At 33.3% G+C, this 18,846-nt stretch overlaps 3 protein-coding genes across 3 annotated transcripts; all 3 read left to right on the plus strand.

Annotated features, from left to right (window-relative positions):
- The first annotated feature begins 2,589 nt into the window (after positions 1 to 2,589).
- On the plus strand, positions 2,590 to 4,269 carry Osi16 (DUF1676 domain-containing protein Osi16). The gene is made up of 2 exons (XM_018455799.1): positions 2,590 to 3,265; positions 3,506 to 4,269. Exons 1-2 carry the CDS (start codon positions 2,758 to 2,760, stop codon positions 3,883 to 3,885), a joined length of 888 nt encoding a protein of 295 aa, XP_018311301.1. The 5' UTR covers positions 2,590 to 2,757; the 3' UTR covers positions 3,886 to 4,269.
- Positions 4,270 to 5,235: 966 nt separating this feature from the next.
- LOC108727136 (uncharacterized) lies at positions 5,236 to 6,662 on the plus strand. Its single transcript, XM_018455093.1, has 4 exons — positions 5,236 to 5,303; positions 5,531 to 5,967; positions 6,152 to 6,253; positions 6,409 to 6,662. The coding sequence occupies exons 1-4, from the start codon at positions 5,236 to 5,238 to the stop codon at positions 6,660 to 6,662; spliced, it is 861 nt and encodes a 286-aa protein (XP_018310595.1).
- An 8,720-nt stretch (positions 6,663 to 15,382) lies between these two features.
- Positions 15,383 to 18,672, plus strand: Osi17 (DUF1676 domain-containing protein Osi17). The gene is made up of 4 exons (XM_018455428.1): positions 15,383 to 16,600; positions 16,678 to 16,910; positions 17,011 to 17,714; positions 18,319 to 18,672. The coding sequence occupies exons 1-4, from the start codon at positions 15,973 to 15,975 to the stop codon at positions 18,455 to 18,457; spliced, it is 1,704 nt and encodes a 567-aa protein (XP_018310930.1). The 5' UTR covers positions 15,383 to 15,972; the 3' UTR covers positions 18,458 to 18,672.
- Positions 18,673 to 18,846: the final 174 nt, after the last annotated feature.

Here is an 18,846-nt window from a genome sequence, read left to right on the forward strand (position 1 = left end):
CAGGTACCGTCTATTAACAGACAATATATAGTAAACAAACGAGCTCGATAATTTCCAGCTTTCCAAGACAATCAATTTCTCCATGTTATGTATATTTTTCTAAATTCCTGACAGTACTACTATACTGACATTCCAACAATTTCAATGCGTAAGAATACGATTTTTCCCAGTAAAAGTCATCAAGGAGAAATTATTGGCATATTTACTGATCCAGCGTGAACATTCCCTGTATTGTCGCAAATTGTTGGGTGAGTGCGAGCGACTTTCTTGAAACAATGATTTTCTCAATTTCGATGAAAATGGGGTAACTATGGCGTTACGGAACGCACAATCACAGTCTTCATATAAATTCATCTGCCTTGACGTTATGTGCACTTGTGAATATATGCTATCTTTTATTTTTAGAGCATCTTATATTTAAAAAGGTTTCGTATCTTTCCTTTTAATTTCATATATTATAAAATTATTTAAAGAAAGATTTAAAATTTAAAAAGTACTTTTTTTTATTTTAAAAAGATTTTATTTTTATTTTAGAAAAATTGATTTTGATAATGTTTAACTTACATACATAAATTAATATCTAATTGATGTAAATTCAACATATTTCAAAATTTATATGAAAAATTTGAAAATATAAGGTCTATTAAAAAAATTTAAATAAATATTAACTTTTATTTATTACATACATTCTTTCTATCCTTCTTCATCTGTCATAAGTTACTTGAGGATAAATCGCGAGATAAAAACAACTGAATTTTTTATCAAGTGTTCCAAATACTGTGCAATATTACGGTTTCAACTAATGCTTGTAACTCAATAAGAAACAAATTAATAACACGGATTATTTTGAGTGAGATCTGATAGGATAAAATAAAAATTGCAACATCAAAATGCGTGAATGAGCGCGACTGAATCCAATCTGCGTAAGATACCTGTTTTCATTGCTGTGGTTTTTTTATTTAATAAAGAACAGAAATAAATGAAAAAAAATTTTCAGAATTGTGTTCCACGCTGTTCTTTTCGGCGATGTTTACGATCGTAAAGTCAACACCCACTATCGATTCGATTTGTCGCGCATAATTTCGTGAGAATAAAATCAACATGACGTGTTAGAAATTATTAACGAAAGGAAGGCACGACGTGAAAAGGAAGCAACAAATCGTGAAATGGATGCCTTTGAAAGAAGGCTAGTCCGTTCTAAGTCGACACACCTGCCGCATGGCATGCAAACGTGTGATATCGAAATATGCATGCGTCGTCGTATTGTGCATACGCATACACGCACGCAACGATAAGACCTCATCGGATTACCCGTGAAAATCGACTGCGTACTTTCACATCGGTATATCCGTCTGAAGCGCCGTTGCTCGAGCGTAGCGCGCGAAAATCGGATCTCCTACGAGCTAGCTAAACTGGGCTGATTTAAAGTAGGACTCCCGTCTCGTTTCGCCTCGCCCGCGATAATTTTCACGATATACTTATTGATAAACTTTTCAAACAATTCGCAATTTCTACTCGCGCTTAGTTCGCAAAATTCGCAAACACAATGTATGCTGTCGCTCTCTTGGTTTCATTCTTGAAATCGAAAGTGATTTCGCACTGGGCAATCGAACACTAATAGCGATTGTCGATCCGGGTAATTAACGTATGCTTTGATTAATCGATCCTTTTATCACAGTATTATCTCTAATCTCAAGTTAATTTCACCTTTATAAAATAGTTATTAATCTTTTTGCGAGACCCTTAGGAACAACTTATTGGCGATACATTGTTTAAATGTTATATTGGGCCAATATTGTGCCAACAAATTGTGCTACTAGGGATAGTGCAACAGCGATTTCTAGGCATCCGGATCAGAGATACTTTATATTATATGTCCTACATTATAGTCCAGATGTTTATTATTTTGTAAAATAATTATATGAAAAGACTGTAGAGACTTTTACATAAACATTTTTATACTTTTATAATTTTTGTTAATTGAAAAAATTATAATTTTTTTCTACGAATCCCAGTAAAAAATTATTAGTCGATTAACGTTGAATCAGTATCGATTTGACGTTGATCGATGAATAACTTCTAGCTAAGATATATTGCAAAAAAAAATTGTGTAATGTAATTCTCGATATTTATAAACTAGTTGGTTACAACATAAACGTGCCTAAAAGTGAAAATAATATGGAGAAAATCTACATGGACTGCAACATCGGTAAACATATAAATAGTAACGATGCACTCATAAAAAATAATTGCATTGTTTAAGATTGATTGCGTATGCATTAACTGTGTCATTAACACGATTGAATTAGCGTTGATGCGATCAGCCTTCGCTCTCATTCATCATCTCATATTCGTTCATTGGTACTCGTTATTTTCCGTAAATTTGACTCAGATTCGAATTCTCCGCTCTATTTGACGCTCCCTCTCGCCACTGCTGCTGGACGGTTGCAAGAGGCCCCTGCCTCCTCTTCAACGTCCGCAAAGAAGAGAGTTCCTGGTGCTCTCGACTACGGAGAATGTATGAAACGACCGAAAGGCAAAAAGGAAAAAGGACTATCCGTTGACTCGCTCTATATATACTGCAAGTATCCGAAGGTATGCCCAGTGCACGATACGCGTCTCATCCGTCAGCTTCAAGGTCCTTCGTCTTCAAGGATATCGTCACGTTACTGGCGATCCGTAGACCTGGGACGAAAAAAAATAACTGCACCAATTTGTTCTCCAGTCAGACTTCAGGGAAACATTCAAAAATTCATAATGAAAGGAATTACGCACGTTGTTCAGTTATCACGTTGCCATCTGCTTCTTCTGGTACTTTTTCTTTCGGGCTGCGCCAACGCAGAAATCGAAAGACGCACCACGAGGCAATTGGTAGAAGATGCGCCGGAAAATCTGGCATCTAATTTGAACAAAGATTGCGGGAAGTCATATAGTGCCACGTGTCTTAAGTTGGACGTGGTATCCTTCCTGGATAAATTGTCGGAGCAGGAAAACATCGGTATCTTACCGGGTGTATCTGTGATCAAAGAGAATGGTTCCGCTGACGTTCCAGCTTCGGATGTAGTCGCCAATTTGGCGAGGGATTTCCCAAATGATGTTGAGAAGAGGCTGGATGCCTATTTGGTTCACAAAGTCGGCAGTTATCTTAACAGTCATTCGATTTCCATCAAACTTTTTGATCCGAAAACTTTTGAAGCTACCAGAAGCTTCAACGAAGAGGCACTTACGCAACTCGGCTTGGGTGGCAACCAAAATGTTGAAACAGGTTAGAATTTTATTGTTTATTTATTAGCAAAACTGTAAATTAAGTTATGGAATCCTCGTATAGTCGCATCAGTTAACATTGGTTTGTAAGATGTTTTATTTTACAATTTCATATAATTTTTTATGAAAATTGTAATGTATATTTTCAAATCACTAAATTCTGTTTTGTTATACATATATAAAAAATAATATAAAATAAAATAATTTAAGATAATAATGATAATGATTATATATTTAACAGGACGTAAGAAAGATAAAGGTGGTTATGGCGGCTTAATGGCCGGTCTGATGATGATGAAGGGAACTCTTGGCGCGATTGGATTCGGTGCACTTGCGCTTCTTGCTGGAAAAGCTCTGATGACCGGTCTCATGGCGTTAATGTTATCAGCAATCATTGGATTAAAATCTTTAGCGAGCGGTGGTGATAAAAAGACTACGTACGAAATTGTTAGCAAACCGGTATATTCCAGCTCGCACACGCATAGCTCAGAGGAGCATCACGGACATGGATACGGACATTCCGGATACGGAAGGTCTCTCGATACCGTCCATGACTCTCTTCAACAGGCCGTGTTGAAATATGGCAACGCGCACGATCGTAGATCGCTTCTGCAGAATTAAAATCATCTAATCAACTTCAAGGTGTTTGCACACCACTGATACACGATAAAATCTTTAGCACATTTCTACCTCACCGACTTTTTTTTGCTGTTTCTTATCTTTCATTCTCAAGCACTATCAACTTTTCTCTCTATCTGTCTACGTCTTTTCTTCATCTCACTCTATTGCTCTTCATTGTTCTTGTCTTTCTTTTTCGCCATCACACTTTCTACCTTCTAAGATCTCGTTCAATCTCATTTCATTGATCTACAAGTTATCACCTTTATTATCATAGTCATATAGGTATTTATTGCGGCCACTGTTGCATTTTCGACTGATACCTATCGAGAAAGTGTATCATCGCCGAGTACGCAGAGTTGCCCAAGATCATGTACATGATTTTTGGAAATTATTTATTTCGTTATTGTAAAGTTGTAATAATAAAAAAACATTTGTAAAAACATTAGTATTGTCATTATTATAACAACTGCAACAGTTAAAAAGTTAATAAATCGCAGAGTACGCACGATACATTTTATCTACGGTAAAATAAACATTTGTCTTATTGTTTAGCGATAATCATCAGGAACTTGTTAGTTTGAATGAAGGAATTATGCTGAACTCTTCTACCTATCTGGCGTAAATACATTTATACAAGTACATCACGCGCTAAAAAGTACGCGTACTTTCTGTTACGGTAATTACATTTGCGTTACTGTTAAACATAGATATCTCTGAAGGTGAATGTACGGACCAATTAAGAAGTAATAAGGCCAGCACCTTCACCACGTTAGACCATCAGAATGGTCGTTAGACGTCAGTTTTGCATCAGATCATAAAGTGTTGCGATTCTCAAGGCGCATGCGAATCCTAATATGTATCATTATTTTTTTATTAATGTAATAGAAATAATAATTTTATATCATATTTCCTACAAAAAAAGTATTAAAGAACTTTTTAAACTAATAAGGTTCTTTTAACAAACAGAAAGTGTAAAAGTAATGATAAAAAATTATAATCAAACATTCCCATAAATTAAATAATACAAATTTTATCAACAGACGTTTATTAAATATGTTTTTATTATTGGTTACTATTCTCGTCTTTTTATTGCAATTATGAACTTTGAAATCCTTATGTTTTAAATTTCTGTTCTACACGTATAATTAATTTAGAAGTGGCACAAACTGTCACTGTCTTAAATGTTTGTATAAGCGTGTCAGCTTATTACAGCAGATCACAATGCAATATCTGGAAATATATGTTTTATTGTTACGTATACGATCCATGGTTGTGGCTAAAACTTGATAAATAATTTTGATTTACCATTTCAGCCTTGTTATTAGAGGATTATTTGTCTCGCTACAAGTAATGACAATCGTGACAAAACGATGGGAGAATACCGCGAATGACATAAATCTCAATATATATAAACGATTGTCATGACCCATAGATCAGTCAGTGATAGCCAGTATTCCTCCCAAAGTTATCTTCGTTGTCATTGTCATTGGAATTGATATCAACGTTTACTTTTTTATTGTGCAAAAGTGCGTAAATCTATGCTCATCCTTTGTTTGTTGATCACGTGCGTGATTCACGTGAATACGTACGAAAAAAATGAAATTCGAAACGTTAAGGATTACATTCTTGATACGGAATTATATAGGATACCAATCGAACGTCAAATATTCAACTTCAAAAAGAATGGCATCAAAATCGACTTAAAGGTCATTCCATCGGTTAGGAATGATTCAGTGAAAAATAAGAACGATGATTATTTTCCGGAGTTTCCCATAAGGGACATAGGCAAATGCATTATCAAATTTTCGCTTGGTTGCATCAAAAAACGCTTTATCCATTTCATAGAAACAGTAGGTCGCCTCGATGAAATCACATTACTTGGACGAGATGTAAAGTTGGTGAAGACCGGAATAGCACGTAGATACAATGCTCGATCTATGAATGACTCGGATGTCAGTATCGAGCGCAGCGTAGATGATTTCTTCGATTCCTTTACTCTGCGTATCACGCTGCCTAGATGGAATAATAAGCAAGAAAAGAATCAAATTGATGTGATGTTTGATGAGACAGCTGTAGCAGAAGGTTAGCACAAAAGCCATTAAATGAAGTATAAACTAAGAGAATATCTTAAAAATATTTAAGTAATGTGCTAAAATTTATCGCGGTCTAAGATCTTCAGAGATTTCAGAGATTTTTAGAACTTTTACATTGTTCAGGAAACTATTTTTTTCTATAGTACTAAATTGTTAAATGTGATTTGTTATAGGACGAGGAAAGAAAGGTGGAGGTGGATGTGGTGGAGGCAAAGGCGGAAAATGCAAGATGATGATGATGGGCATGATGATGATGCTTAAAATGAAGCTCATAGGTAATGTTGTTATACCATTTCGAATTTTCTCTTACTCGTGCAAATATATTTCTACGATATAAAAATCACTTTGCTTATATCTATACAAAATTTTAAAATTGCATCAAATTATGATAAAATAATAGTCAAATTAATATTTTTTTTCAATATGATAGGATTGATGTCGTTAAAAAGTATGATGATGGGCGGAATGTCTCTAATGGTTTCAATGATGATGTTGATGAGCAAATTCGGAAAAGGAGGAGGAGGAGGCCCTTGGAAAGGAGGAGGCGGCGGAGGAGGAGGGGGTAAAATTGCCGTTTTTATGTTTTGTTTAATTGTAGTGTCTAATTGTGTTAAAGAAGGTCCAAAAATGGCCAAAATTGGTCTCAAATGGACACCATTAATACCTATGCAGTTGTCATTTTGAAAGTCCGTACATTCATAGAATAATGCTTATTATATCCAGGAAAGCTTGGGAAACCTTCCAAAAATAATAAAATAGGTCGTTTAAACGCTCTGCAAAAAAACTCATGTTTCTAATAAACGATGATTTCAAAATTAATGGTGTGTTTACATTTAACACAAGTTAGATTATGAAATGCTATAAGAATACGCTACCAGAAAGATCTACAAATATACAGTGTATCATTTTAAATAATGCATTAAAATTCCTCGAAAACTATGGTAGATACGGAAAAATGTTTCAAACAAAAGTTGTTTGATTCGAAGGATGACATAAGAAGATACCATTGATTTGACCTTGGGTGTCGTCGTCAAGGCCAGGTCAAGGTCACGTCGATTTTTTTAAATGGAATACCCTATTTTTCATTACATTTTCTTGTAGCTTATCTTGAGAGCTTTTCAAACTACTATGATTAAGTTCATTTTCATTAAATACTTTTTGAGTTATAAGGCTTGGAAGTTACAGTACCTCCGGCATTAGCATTAACCCAAGATGTTCGATCGGCGACTAAAAACCTCTTGAATGTTGTTCAGGATCATAACCTGGATAGCATCTGTCAAGATCAAGGCCATTGGTGATTGTATCTCTTATTTTCATTTTTACGTAAAAATGAATTTTTAATGCAAAAAAGAAAATAAGAAGAATAATCTCCAATGGCCTTGATCTTGACAAATGTTATCCAGCACATGATCCTGAACAACATTCAAGAGGTTTTAGCTGTCAATCGGACACCTTGCGTAATGCTAATGCCGGCTGTACTATAACTTTCAAGCATTATAACTCGAAAAGTACTTAATGAAAAATAACTTTATTATAGTGTTTTTAAAAGTTCTCGAGGTAAGCTACAAGAAAATGTAATGAAAAATAGGGGGTTCCATTTAAAAAAATCGACGTGATCTTGACCTTCGGAGACGCCACCCAAGGTCAAATCAATGGTACCTTCTTATGTCCTCCTCCAAACCATACAACTTTTGTTTGAAATATTTTTCAGTATCTATTATAGTTTTCGAGAAATATTAATGCATTATTTAAAATGGGACATCCTGTATATTTGTAAATCTTCCTGGTAGTGTATTCTTATAGCATTTCATAATCCAACTTGTGTTAAATGTAAAATAACACATCATTAATTTTGAAATCTATCATCATTTATTAGAAACAATGAGTTTCTTTGCAGAGCGTTTAAACGATCTATTATATTTATTATTTTTGGAAGGTTTCCCAAGCTTTTCTAGATATAATAAGCATTATTCCATGAATGTACGGACTTTCAAAATGATAACTACATAGGTTTTAATGGTGTCCATTCAGGGCCAATTTTGGTCATTTTTAGACTCCCTCCTTTAATTATAATTAATTCAATGCTCTCACTAATTTTTGGTTGGTGCTCTACTAAAAAATTTAAATAATTATAAATTGCATTTTAACGTCTACAATGCAAGAAGTCAATTGTCTAAATTTTCTTTCAAAAAGATCTATAAGTAATGTAAAATTAAATAATACTCTCTTGTAAAGTATTGAGTAACGATTAACATCTTTGATATCATAACGGCTTCCAGACTACAAAGAGATAGTACTCCTTACAAAATCTTCGGGCGGTGGCGGTGGCGGTGGCGGACATAGCAGTAGTTATGGTGCACCTCCACCAAGTAGTTATGGTGCACCTCCATCAAGTAGTTATGGTTCACCTTCAGGAGGCGGCGGTTATGGAGGCGGTGGATGGGGTCGTAGTTTCCACAAACGGCCGATGATATACGATAAAGAAATTAAGACAGAAATTGCGAATGGATTTAATCGCATTCCAATGACAGGAGAAGTTATTTCAAATACAGAAAGTATTGATTATCTGGACTATCAGGATTATCAAGAACCATCATCAGTTATAAACTCCAGTTCTCGAATTTCTAATTGGAACACCCCAGGCTACTCCGCCTTCCACCAAGACGGAGACACCGACGTAAGTACCAGTTCGGCAAAGAATAATTTGAAGTCAGAAGCGATAGTAAATGCAAAAGGAAGAAGTTTCATCTTCAACGAGACTCCACCTATTAGTATTGTAAATGTAATTGAAAAGACTGTTGATACAACGACAACCACGGAGCAATCTGTTACTCATGAATTCGCCACAAATGCGGTATATATAGATGAGTGGCAGGCTACAGCTGAAAAAACAAATTCTAATGTATTATCAACAAATTCAAATGAAGAAATTAAATTACAGCAAACCGAGTTACGACCTAAAAATATACCTTTGTTACGTGAAATTTAGATCTTCAGTTATTAGTTATATCGTCATGTATACGTATTTTTAAATAAATGGTACTGCAACTGTTACACATCTTACGAAAAAATTTATTTTACTGATAATATTTCAAATACTTTTTAATTTAAAATAAAAGTTAAATTAAGAACGAAAATAGTATCTAAAAAAAAGACTTTCTCTTTGATAGAAATATATCATTTTTATTTATTTGTTTATTCTATTCTTGTATGTGTGAAGAATTTACGATAATATATTAATTTTATAGAAGCATTTATATGAAGATTTTAATTAATTTGGTGCGCAAAATAGTGGCGCAATCTTTTGAAGAGTCTTCCAAGCTTCTTTCTACGACTTTCTATCTAGTAAGTAACTGACCTTGAATGTTGCTGGAAGTATACGGAATCCATTTTATCGGGTACACCTGGTATACCGATTGAGAGGCTCCGGTACGAAGAACATCGACACTAGGTGTCGAAAGCTATTCTTATAGTCAATCAAGTTCAAGATTGAATAGATGTATGTACGGATTACTTTGAAGAACAGTTAAAACATATTTACGTTTATAACGGTTTTTCTTTTGCGTCATATTCCATAAATCTTATTTCATCGCTTTATTTCTTCGACATGTGTGCATATTATTTTAAGGCAAAAATTGTGTGACCGCGGATATGTGTATCATTGAAATCTTTTCAAAATTTAAATATCACATAAATTTTTAAGCTGATTTTGTTTTGGAATTTTATTTTTGACGAAATTCATTAATTTATTCAAATATTAAAATGACGTAGCTTGGTACCAAGGTATTCAGCACATTTATCTGTACTTTATAAAAACAATTACAATAATGATTAAAAATTAAAAAATTTAATGCACGATTTAAGAAGCATTCTTCAATAAAATTTATAAAATAATTCTTTGTTGAATAAAATTAAAATTAAAAAAAAATTTGTAAGAAATATGAAAAATAAAGACACTGTACAATTATAAATTTCATATTATAATTAATGTTTAAAAAATATTATTTTAAGTTAGCGCTGTATACATATAAAAATATACGACATGGTGCATCTTTGAATTAAAATTTAATATTTTACTTACTTAAAATTAAGGTTATTTGGTTTATAAATTCAGTGTTAGAGTTATACTTTGCATGGCAAATGTTACATACGAATTCTTAAGTTGTCTGAAGTTTTTACTCATGCGATGATCGGCCTACTTTAATATATTGACTGTTTGTTTGAAACTCACGACACGTCTTTTCGGTGGCAATGCGATCTGATTCAAAAAAAGAAACGGTAGACGGATTTGTCAGTCATGAACGATACATGGAGCATGCGTGTTTATGGTCGCACATTTGATTTTCTTGGGGCGCTCTCCTTTAGCTTCTTTGATGGGGAAGCGCCTGCTTAAACCGCAAGCTTATCTGTCAATCACCGTTAGGTAACCTACTGATCAACAGGATGCTACTGACTGCTTCACTACTTTTCGCGACTAATCAGGAAAATCGGCGAAAGTGTTCGTGCCGCTCGACACACACAAAAGATTCCTACTGTTCCGGAAATAGGTGCAACGCGCAACTCTACGTCTGAGGATCACTTTCCTATGTTACCGCATTTCAGGATCAATTATTAAAAAGAATCTATGCAATAATGATTAACTTTAATTTACTATATATTATTTCGAAAATATCGTAATACATTGTTTTTGCTACTGTCCTTAGAAAAAATAAAAGTTTATACTCCTTTATAAAAATAGCAATAAAGAATTTGCAAGATTAATTATTTTTATACTAAAGAAAATTCGGTATTCAGATAAATTTTTATAATATATTATTTGTGTTAATATTAACTTAAGTACTCATATTACAAGTACATGTATTTATTCTTGATATTTATTTCTGTGTACGTATTTCATATAATATTTTCGTTTACTTATTTATCTGTGTCTGGAAGTTTATTACAAAAGTCGAAAGCCATTTCCCTGTCTCAGTTGACGTAACGGAAATTGTACAGCAGTCCTGCATAATATGAGGCAATGTGTAGTAGGCTATTTGTTCCGTCAGAGACGTGCGATAATATTGCATTCGCATGTCTCTGATTTGTGGTAAAAAGTAGGAGACAGGTAAGTGGGTGAGTAAATGTTGTCACTCTTCGTAAAAAAATGAGTATGAAAAAATAATGATTGACGCTTTGACGGGTAATCGTTCATCTATTCTTAACTATAATATTTTAATGTATTATTATAATTTTAATATGCGATTAAAAATATATTATATTTGATTTAAAATAAATTAAATTATTATATTATATAATTTATATTTAATAAAATCAGTTGAAATAAAATAAATTATTATTGGATTTAAAATTATACATAGTATAAAAAATTTTTAATTACTCTGATAAGTAGAATTTGAAAATATTTCTCATGTGTTATTGGAGAAAATAAAAAGTTACTCTTTCTAAGATTTCTTAGTAGATTATTAGAAGATCATAAATTTTTATGATCATAATTATCAATTACCATACAATGGATTTTTTTAAATGTTAAGCTAATTTTTTGGTCACCCAATATGTGGCGTGTCCCAGTTGCTTGGTTCACTTTGTACTACACGTACAAACCAGTTTCGATGCACCGCAGACAAATACTTTCCGTCGGATCTGTCGCCATTGAAGTTTACACTTCTGATTCACAATTGATTTTCTCCAGCTATGTCTATAACTCAAAATACTTTCTAACATAGTTACGAGCGACTGGCATATCTCAAATAATCCGTCACAGTCAGATCGACACAAATTGCTTCTTTTTGTAGAAATTGTAAGATATAATATAATAATTAAAAACACTGTCAAATCGAACTCACGATAATGACAAATAAGTATAAAAAACCGGCAAATACAACTCAGTATAATAATTAAAAAACAGAAAAATTGGAAAAATAAATATAGAAATCATTACAAAATCACAAAACTTTCGAATTAAATTTCATCGAAGATACAATTTGCGTCGTAATATCGTAACACTCAAGAATAATTAGGATTTTTTTGAAGAATAAATTGTTTGTGTTGTGAATTACTTGAGATAGATTTTGCAATTGGTTTATTTTTAGTAATTGATGCACTTATTTAATATCAAATTAATCGCACGGTAATTAATTGTATATTAAAAACTTTAGTGCTATAATAAATTAAAATTAAATTAAAGTTAACATATAATCAATATTTGACACTTTATAAATAAGTCTTTATCTAATGATATTATTTAAAACTGGGCAAATTAAAAGCACGCAAATTTTAATATTATTGCTGTCTTCATTTCTATAAAATGGAAAAATATTCGATAACCTTGTCGCCCATAAATTACATTCGATAAATTACGACTAAGAAATAACTAGGTTATGCTGGACTGTTGAACGAGCCCCTTGTTCCTCCATGGGTATCGAGAGCTCTAAAGAAGTAAGATAAAATAAGAGAGTACGCGTACCTGCATGCACATTTTTGCATTCGTCAATGAGAGAAAGACAAATCTCTGTGGTGGAACAAAATTTCTAGTGTAAAATTCTGTCACACTGTGAATGTCGCTTTCCACGTGTGTACACGTGCGTACGATCGTTTTTTGGCAACGAACGTGTAAGCCGGTCATATGCCTCAACCTACCTACCTAGCGCCTTACATTAGTGGGTCAATGGAATTTATCCGGTCAAACTGCGTCCTCTCGCTTGGTCCACCAGATCATCTTGGTCAAAGGCTTCCAAGAGACATTAAATTTAGTCTCTTTAGAGGTTGGTACCAGTATGAACTTGACCTCCATATTTTTGAATTCAGATTCTGAGAAATGAATGCGCTACTTCCAAAACTTGTTCTTATATGAGAAATAATTTATCCAGAAAACTTTTACAGAAACATTATATAGAATAAGAGTCCGACATTTAACAATATTATTATTTTATGTGTAGAAATAAAACTTTAAAATTTAAATTTAGAGAAAAGGAAAAGAGGGGAAAATGGGAAAGAATATAATGATTTAGTATATTTATGACATTTTATAATTGTAAAAAGTTGATTTAATAGAACGGAAAAAATAAGAAACAAGTTTTAAAACACATTTCAAGATTTTGTATTTATCTAAATGTTACGATGGATGCTACATACAAACATCTTCATATTTTAATAATTATCATATTGATACAAATCGATGTTTATGAACATTATTAGCATACTGAAGAAGATACATCTATCATTAGGCAGATATAGGTTGGATTCTATGTTCTCGAAGTTACTCTTCTCCTCTTTAGCTGGAATAAGGAGAACACCTTCACCAAGAATCTATTAGTGAAAAGCGATTGGAGAGTATGAGAGAAATGTAGTAAAGTGATGTTTATTTTATAAAGTTTTACTGATATTAATGCGTATTGATGGAGATTATAAAGCAGGTTTTTAACTTGCTCGATTAAATGCCTTTTTAAAGACGTGTTTAGTTACAAAATAAATAATATTATTTCTTAGAGTAAAAGTATTGCGATATTAGTAATAAAATAAATAAGTAATTTTTAAGAGTATTACTTATTTTAACATAACTTTTTGCACATGTAATAATAATGTTTGTGGTCACTTATCATTATTACACTTTTTAACACATTTACGCTTTTGTATTGATATTATTCTAACGTAGCGGTAAAGAGATACGGCATATGTATGATGCAGTATTAGCCTAAAGAATGAATCATTAATTTGTGATTTACTGATGGATTTCATTATATTAACGGATCTAAAAGTATGTTTCAATATATGATACGTACCTAAAAATTGAAATAATTTAATTTATGAAGGAATTGGATACATTTATTAATCATTTTAATCATCATGATAACTTATAATTATATTCATATTTTAGCAAAAAATAAAATATGTTCTTAATCAATTATTTCTTAATGTTAGTTGTTTGAATATCACAAAAAATTATTTTATTTTAGATATAATTTAAATTTTTAGAGTAGTTCCTTTTATCATAAAATTGTAATATATCTAGTTCAATAAAAGAACAATATTTTGCGTTTTAAATATACATGTTATTAAGACACATTATTAATTTTGTAAATAATAATTAAATTTAAAAAAGAAAAATGTTTAGTGCTATTTATAATATATCTACAAAGATATATATATATACACACACTTGTTTTATATTTATATTTAAGATATCTATGTTTAAATTGATTATGTTACGGTTAATTTTATTCACTTTACAATTTTAATAATTAAAATAAATAATTTGAATATAGAGCTTTTCACGTTCAAAATAATATATAACTGCATTTAATAAAAAATTTAATTTAAAATCCAGTTATTATTTTGCTATAAATAAGATAAGGAAGTTAAACTGGATTTACAGCGGGACGCATACTAGATTCATATATAACTTTGTATAAATGCTATATGCAATAGTTTAATATACCGATCGCTTACGGGAAAAATTTTGTCATTACTATTTTTCAAAAAAGCAAATTACAAAAAGAAGTTACGATCAATTTATATATATATATATATATATAATGTTATTGCGTATCACATATATATATATATATACATTCTAATTATATTTTATAAACCTATACATTTATGTTATATAATAATTATAACATTACATAATACAAATTTATAACATGTCTAATAATAAGTATATCATAAGTATATCACGTCACAATAAAAACGGTAAATTTTTTGCAATTTAAAAGTTCACTAATTTATTTAATTCTTATCTCTTGCAAGCATGTTATATTCCAACTTACACTTATACACTTACAGTAAAAAATATCTTTAAATTATACACTGAAAAAAAGATTGGCTGCTGCAGCAAATTAGATGGTAAAATATGACACAGCATTTTTAATTGGCTGCAGCAGCCAATTTTTGGTTGCGTTAGTCTATCTGCAATGTCAATATAGGATTCCGATAGACTAACACAACCAAAAATTATCTGCTGCAACCAATTAAAAATGCTATGCCATATTTTACCATCTAATTTGCTGCAGCAGCCAATCTTTTTTTCAGTGTACTAATAAAACTTAAGGTAATTAGATCATAAATATTATAAACACTAATGTATATAATTTATGTTTTAAATGTTACCGGATATTCTAAATGTTCTGTATGTTGGAAAGACGAGCAGACGTGGCATTCAAACTCGATCGAGAGACAGTGCGAGCTCTTCCAAAAAGTACCCCACTGCATATTTATGTACCAGGTCCGTAGTTAGGAGCCGGACAGTCTTAAACATGTGTGTGTATAAGTACAGGCATGGTTGGTTGCAGTCCGAGAGGAGACGATAATGACCTTCCACGGAGGAGCTCGCTGACGGAGTAGGAGGGCCTTTGACACACTTGACGCTCAGGTGAATTGTAACCGAGAACGGAGAGATTCGTGGTTAGTGCAAAGCGAGAGATTGAACGTACCGCATCTTGACGAACGAGATAAGAAGAAAGAAGGAGGGTGAAGAAGATAAAACGGTTCAAAAGTGCATAGAGAATTTAAATCATATGTGATGATGGCGATGCGAATAATAGTGGTCATCAAGATGACGATTGACGTCTGCGATGCAACGTGACCACGACGACAGAGCTAACGAATCATAAAGAAGAGGACCATCGATGTCGCTAAGAGGTGAGAGAAGGTCGCGATAAAGTTTTCGGCCACGAAGAAGAGAGGGAGAATCGATCGTTGAGCGACGACTCTAATAAGTAGGAAGGATGTGTAACGATTACGAGTAGATACCAAAGAATCCGACGTGCACGTGGACTAGTGATGATGACCCTTTCGCGAAATCAAAAGTGTACCGGTTCATGTTACTAAACAAGTAGTTGGTGCCGGTCATATATATTCAGAGCGTGCAGTTTAAGACACATGTTTGAGACTTCCGGCACGCTACCTCACACTTCTGGTCATACATAAATAAAAGTCAAATAAAATATATGCATATACATTAAACGTAGTTAAATCTCCGCAAGTGATATTGAAGATGTATCGGGGAACGACGTTAATCCTGTTGTGTCTTTCGATGACACTGTCGTATTCGGAGTTATTTAGTGCTGAAAAATTCAGGTTGTACGCGCAGTTCTTAAAATTTAACACATTAAATGTCAACGAGACCGGAAATGAGCTTTGGCACGGGCTTTTTAGGGATTGTAAAAAGAAAGTGACGTTTTCTTGCATACAAAAAAATGCATACACGTATCTTGACAATGCATTCATCGAGAGGGACAATATCACTATCTTCGATGGTCTTACACTTACGAAAAACAATATCACTTATGATACGTGTCCTAAGCGAGAAAATCGTGATGATGTTCATGAGAATATTGTGGATATCGACATGGATGATTGTAAAAATGAAGCCGAAGAAGCAGAGATAGAAGATCGAAAGTTTGGTGATGAATCGCCACTTGAAGAGATTACGAACGCTCTGCGGCGGAAAACAGTGAAATTTTTGTCAACTCGTAATTATGAAATTCAACTTCCGCAATTTTTCTTTGAGGGTGCCACAATGAAGATAAGCCCGCGCGAGATAGACGAGAACGGTGCACTGCTCAGGGTAGATTTTGGAACTGAAGGTGTACAAGAGCAGGGACGAATTTTTAAAAAAATCAGTAAGAAAAATCAAATTCTTTAATATTTATTATAGAATATTAAGGATGGAGATTATAATGTCTTATTTTATTTTTAGAGAAATTCATACAAAATAAATTGTTGACCAGCTTTCTGGCACTCCTTTTAATTATCAAGTTAATTAAAGTGAAGTTTCTATTCATAATACCATTTCTCTTCGGTGTGGGAGCTGCCAAGAAACTTTTCCTAAAATTGCTACTCTTTTTCATTCCCGCATTTGCTCACATATTTAAGCTTTGCTCTAGCTACTATTCAAGCCAAGCCACCAAGTTCCATCATCATCATCATCAGGTATGCATACGAATTATTCTCATTTTAATTATAAAATACCCGTATGAAATATTTTTATCAGTATTAATTAATGTTAAAACAATCTAAATCTTTATTTCAGATAGCTCATCATCATCATCACGTACCGGTTCCAGTACCTCTCCCAACGTACTACGATCACTCTCATGACACTTTAAACGCTTACCCCGATTACGCTCATCCTCACATTCAATATCGGAAGGATTTGGAAGAACTAAAGGAATGGGGTATCGAGCCTCAGAATGAACCCTATGAAGATTCCAGTCAAACCATAACTCGTGTAGTACCAGCTCCAACTTCAGTTTCGGGAGTTACGTACTCAGGCCCATACGGATTGCCTCAATATGCGTCAAACGTAAAGCCAATCGCATCTTCGTACTTAGACAATTCAATGGTGACTAGTGCCCACAACCTGGTCTATTCCGGATACCGACGACCCGCAGCGCAGCCAAATTCCGCCGCTATACTTTCGGTAAATCCAGGCCTCGTGTCTGGTGCAAAGACACCGATCAAGAACTCTTACGCGATATTTGCGCCAAACATACGCCCGATTCACCCAAATCAGGCCCAGAGATTTTTGACACCTGCCGCATCTTCTTCTATGTCGATTTCGCGAAAGGACACAGAAGACGAGTATTACGGCCCGATAATCGCTCGACTGGAGAATATCTTCGGACAATTGAGATTCTATGAGGAGACATGCAGAGAGATGCTTGTTTGCAGCATGTACAAAAATCCGACGGGTTACTCACCGCACAGTAACCTCGTGTCGAATGAACTTTCCAGGTATAAAACAAATAGCAACTACGTGGCTTATCGATTAAATCGCACATCACAAAGAGAAAGGTGGAGATCGCCCGCGCGCTCCGAATCACATTAATCGGGTCATGTTGGTTTCTCTCTCTTCCTCGATCTCTCTCTTTTTTCTATTTCTTTCTTTCTTTTCTTTATATCATTTTTTTCGCCATTTCTTAATGACGTGAATGCCATTTCGCGCATCATACTAGTCTTACCTAACTTGAGTATTGATGCTTGTTTAGAATGTTATTAACAATTGGCATGAAATATATGAAATGAAAATATTATACTTTTCAAGCCGGCTACGCGACAGACCGGAAATATAGTACAGTTCCGTTTCGTTCGCCGGGCAATCCTCTTACGCATAATTGTAGCTGTTTGAAAAGTAACTTTCTATTTAGGAGCAACAAAATTACGTTTCAAAGTAATGCGTGTATATCGAATTATCCGGTAACGAGCAAGGAAAATAACATGAATCGGGTCGACACGGCTCAAAACAAGCACGTTAATTGAGACGTATAATCTCTCACGATACTTTTTAAAAATATTATGCCTTTTGAAGATTAATTTAAAAAATTACATATGTTTTCAGAGATCCGCAAGAACTCAGGCATGATGTAACAGGAAGTATGTCCAGTCAGAAGTTCTATAGATATATGAATGCAGCCAGACACGGTCAAAATGGTGGAGATTGTCTTAAAACATATCCGTGTCATAGTAATATCGAATAAATACTTCGTAATGTGGAATTTATATCGACTCACATAATCTGCAATTAAAACGTAACGGATGTATCTCATATGAATACTAATGAACATATATATTTGCTCAATGAGGCCGAAGAAATTATATTAGAAGCTCAGCGTCATAACGTTGTGCAATATCATTATAAGAAAGACGACGATATACTGCCATGCATTAATTTATGAATATATTATGTATGAGACGTGCGTGAATCATATGAATATTAATTTTCCTATTAGAAAAAAATTGAGGTATCCTGCGGACAGGTCCATCTGTCGTACTAATCCTAGCAATTAATTTAGTTAATAAGATGCTGATCAACACGTTGAACGTTATACTTTGTTGTAATTTATGTCAATTTTTCGAATTTAATGAC

This window comes from Mycetomoellerius zeteki, unplaced genomic scaffold (genome assembly GCF_001594055.1).
Source record: "Mycetomoellerius zeteki isolate Tzet28-1 unplaced genomic scaffold, Tzet1.0 scaffold113, whole genome shotgun sequence".
Classification (NCBI taxonomy): domain Eukaryota; kingdom Metazoa; phylum Arthropoda; class Insecta; order Hymenoptera; family Formicidae; genus Mycetomoellerius; species Mycetomoellerius zeteki.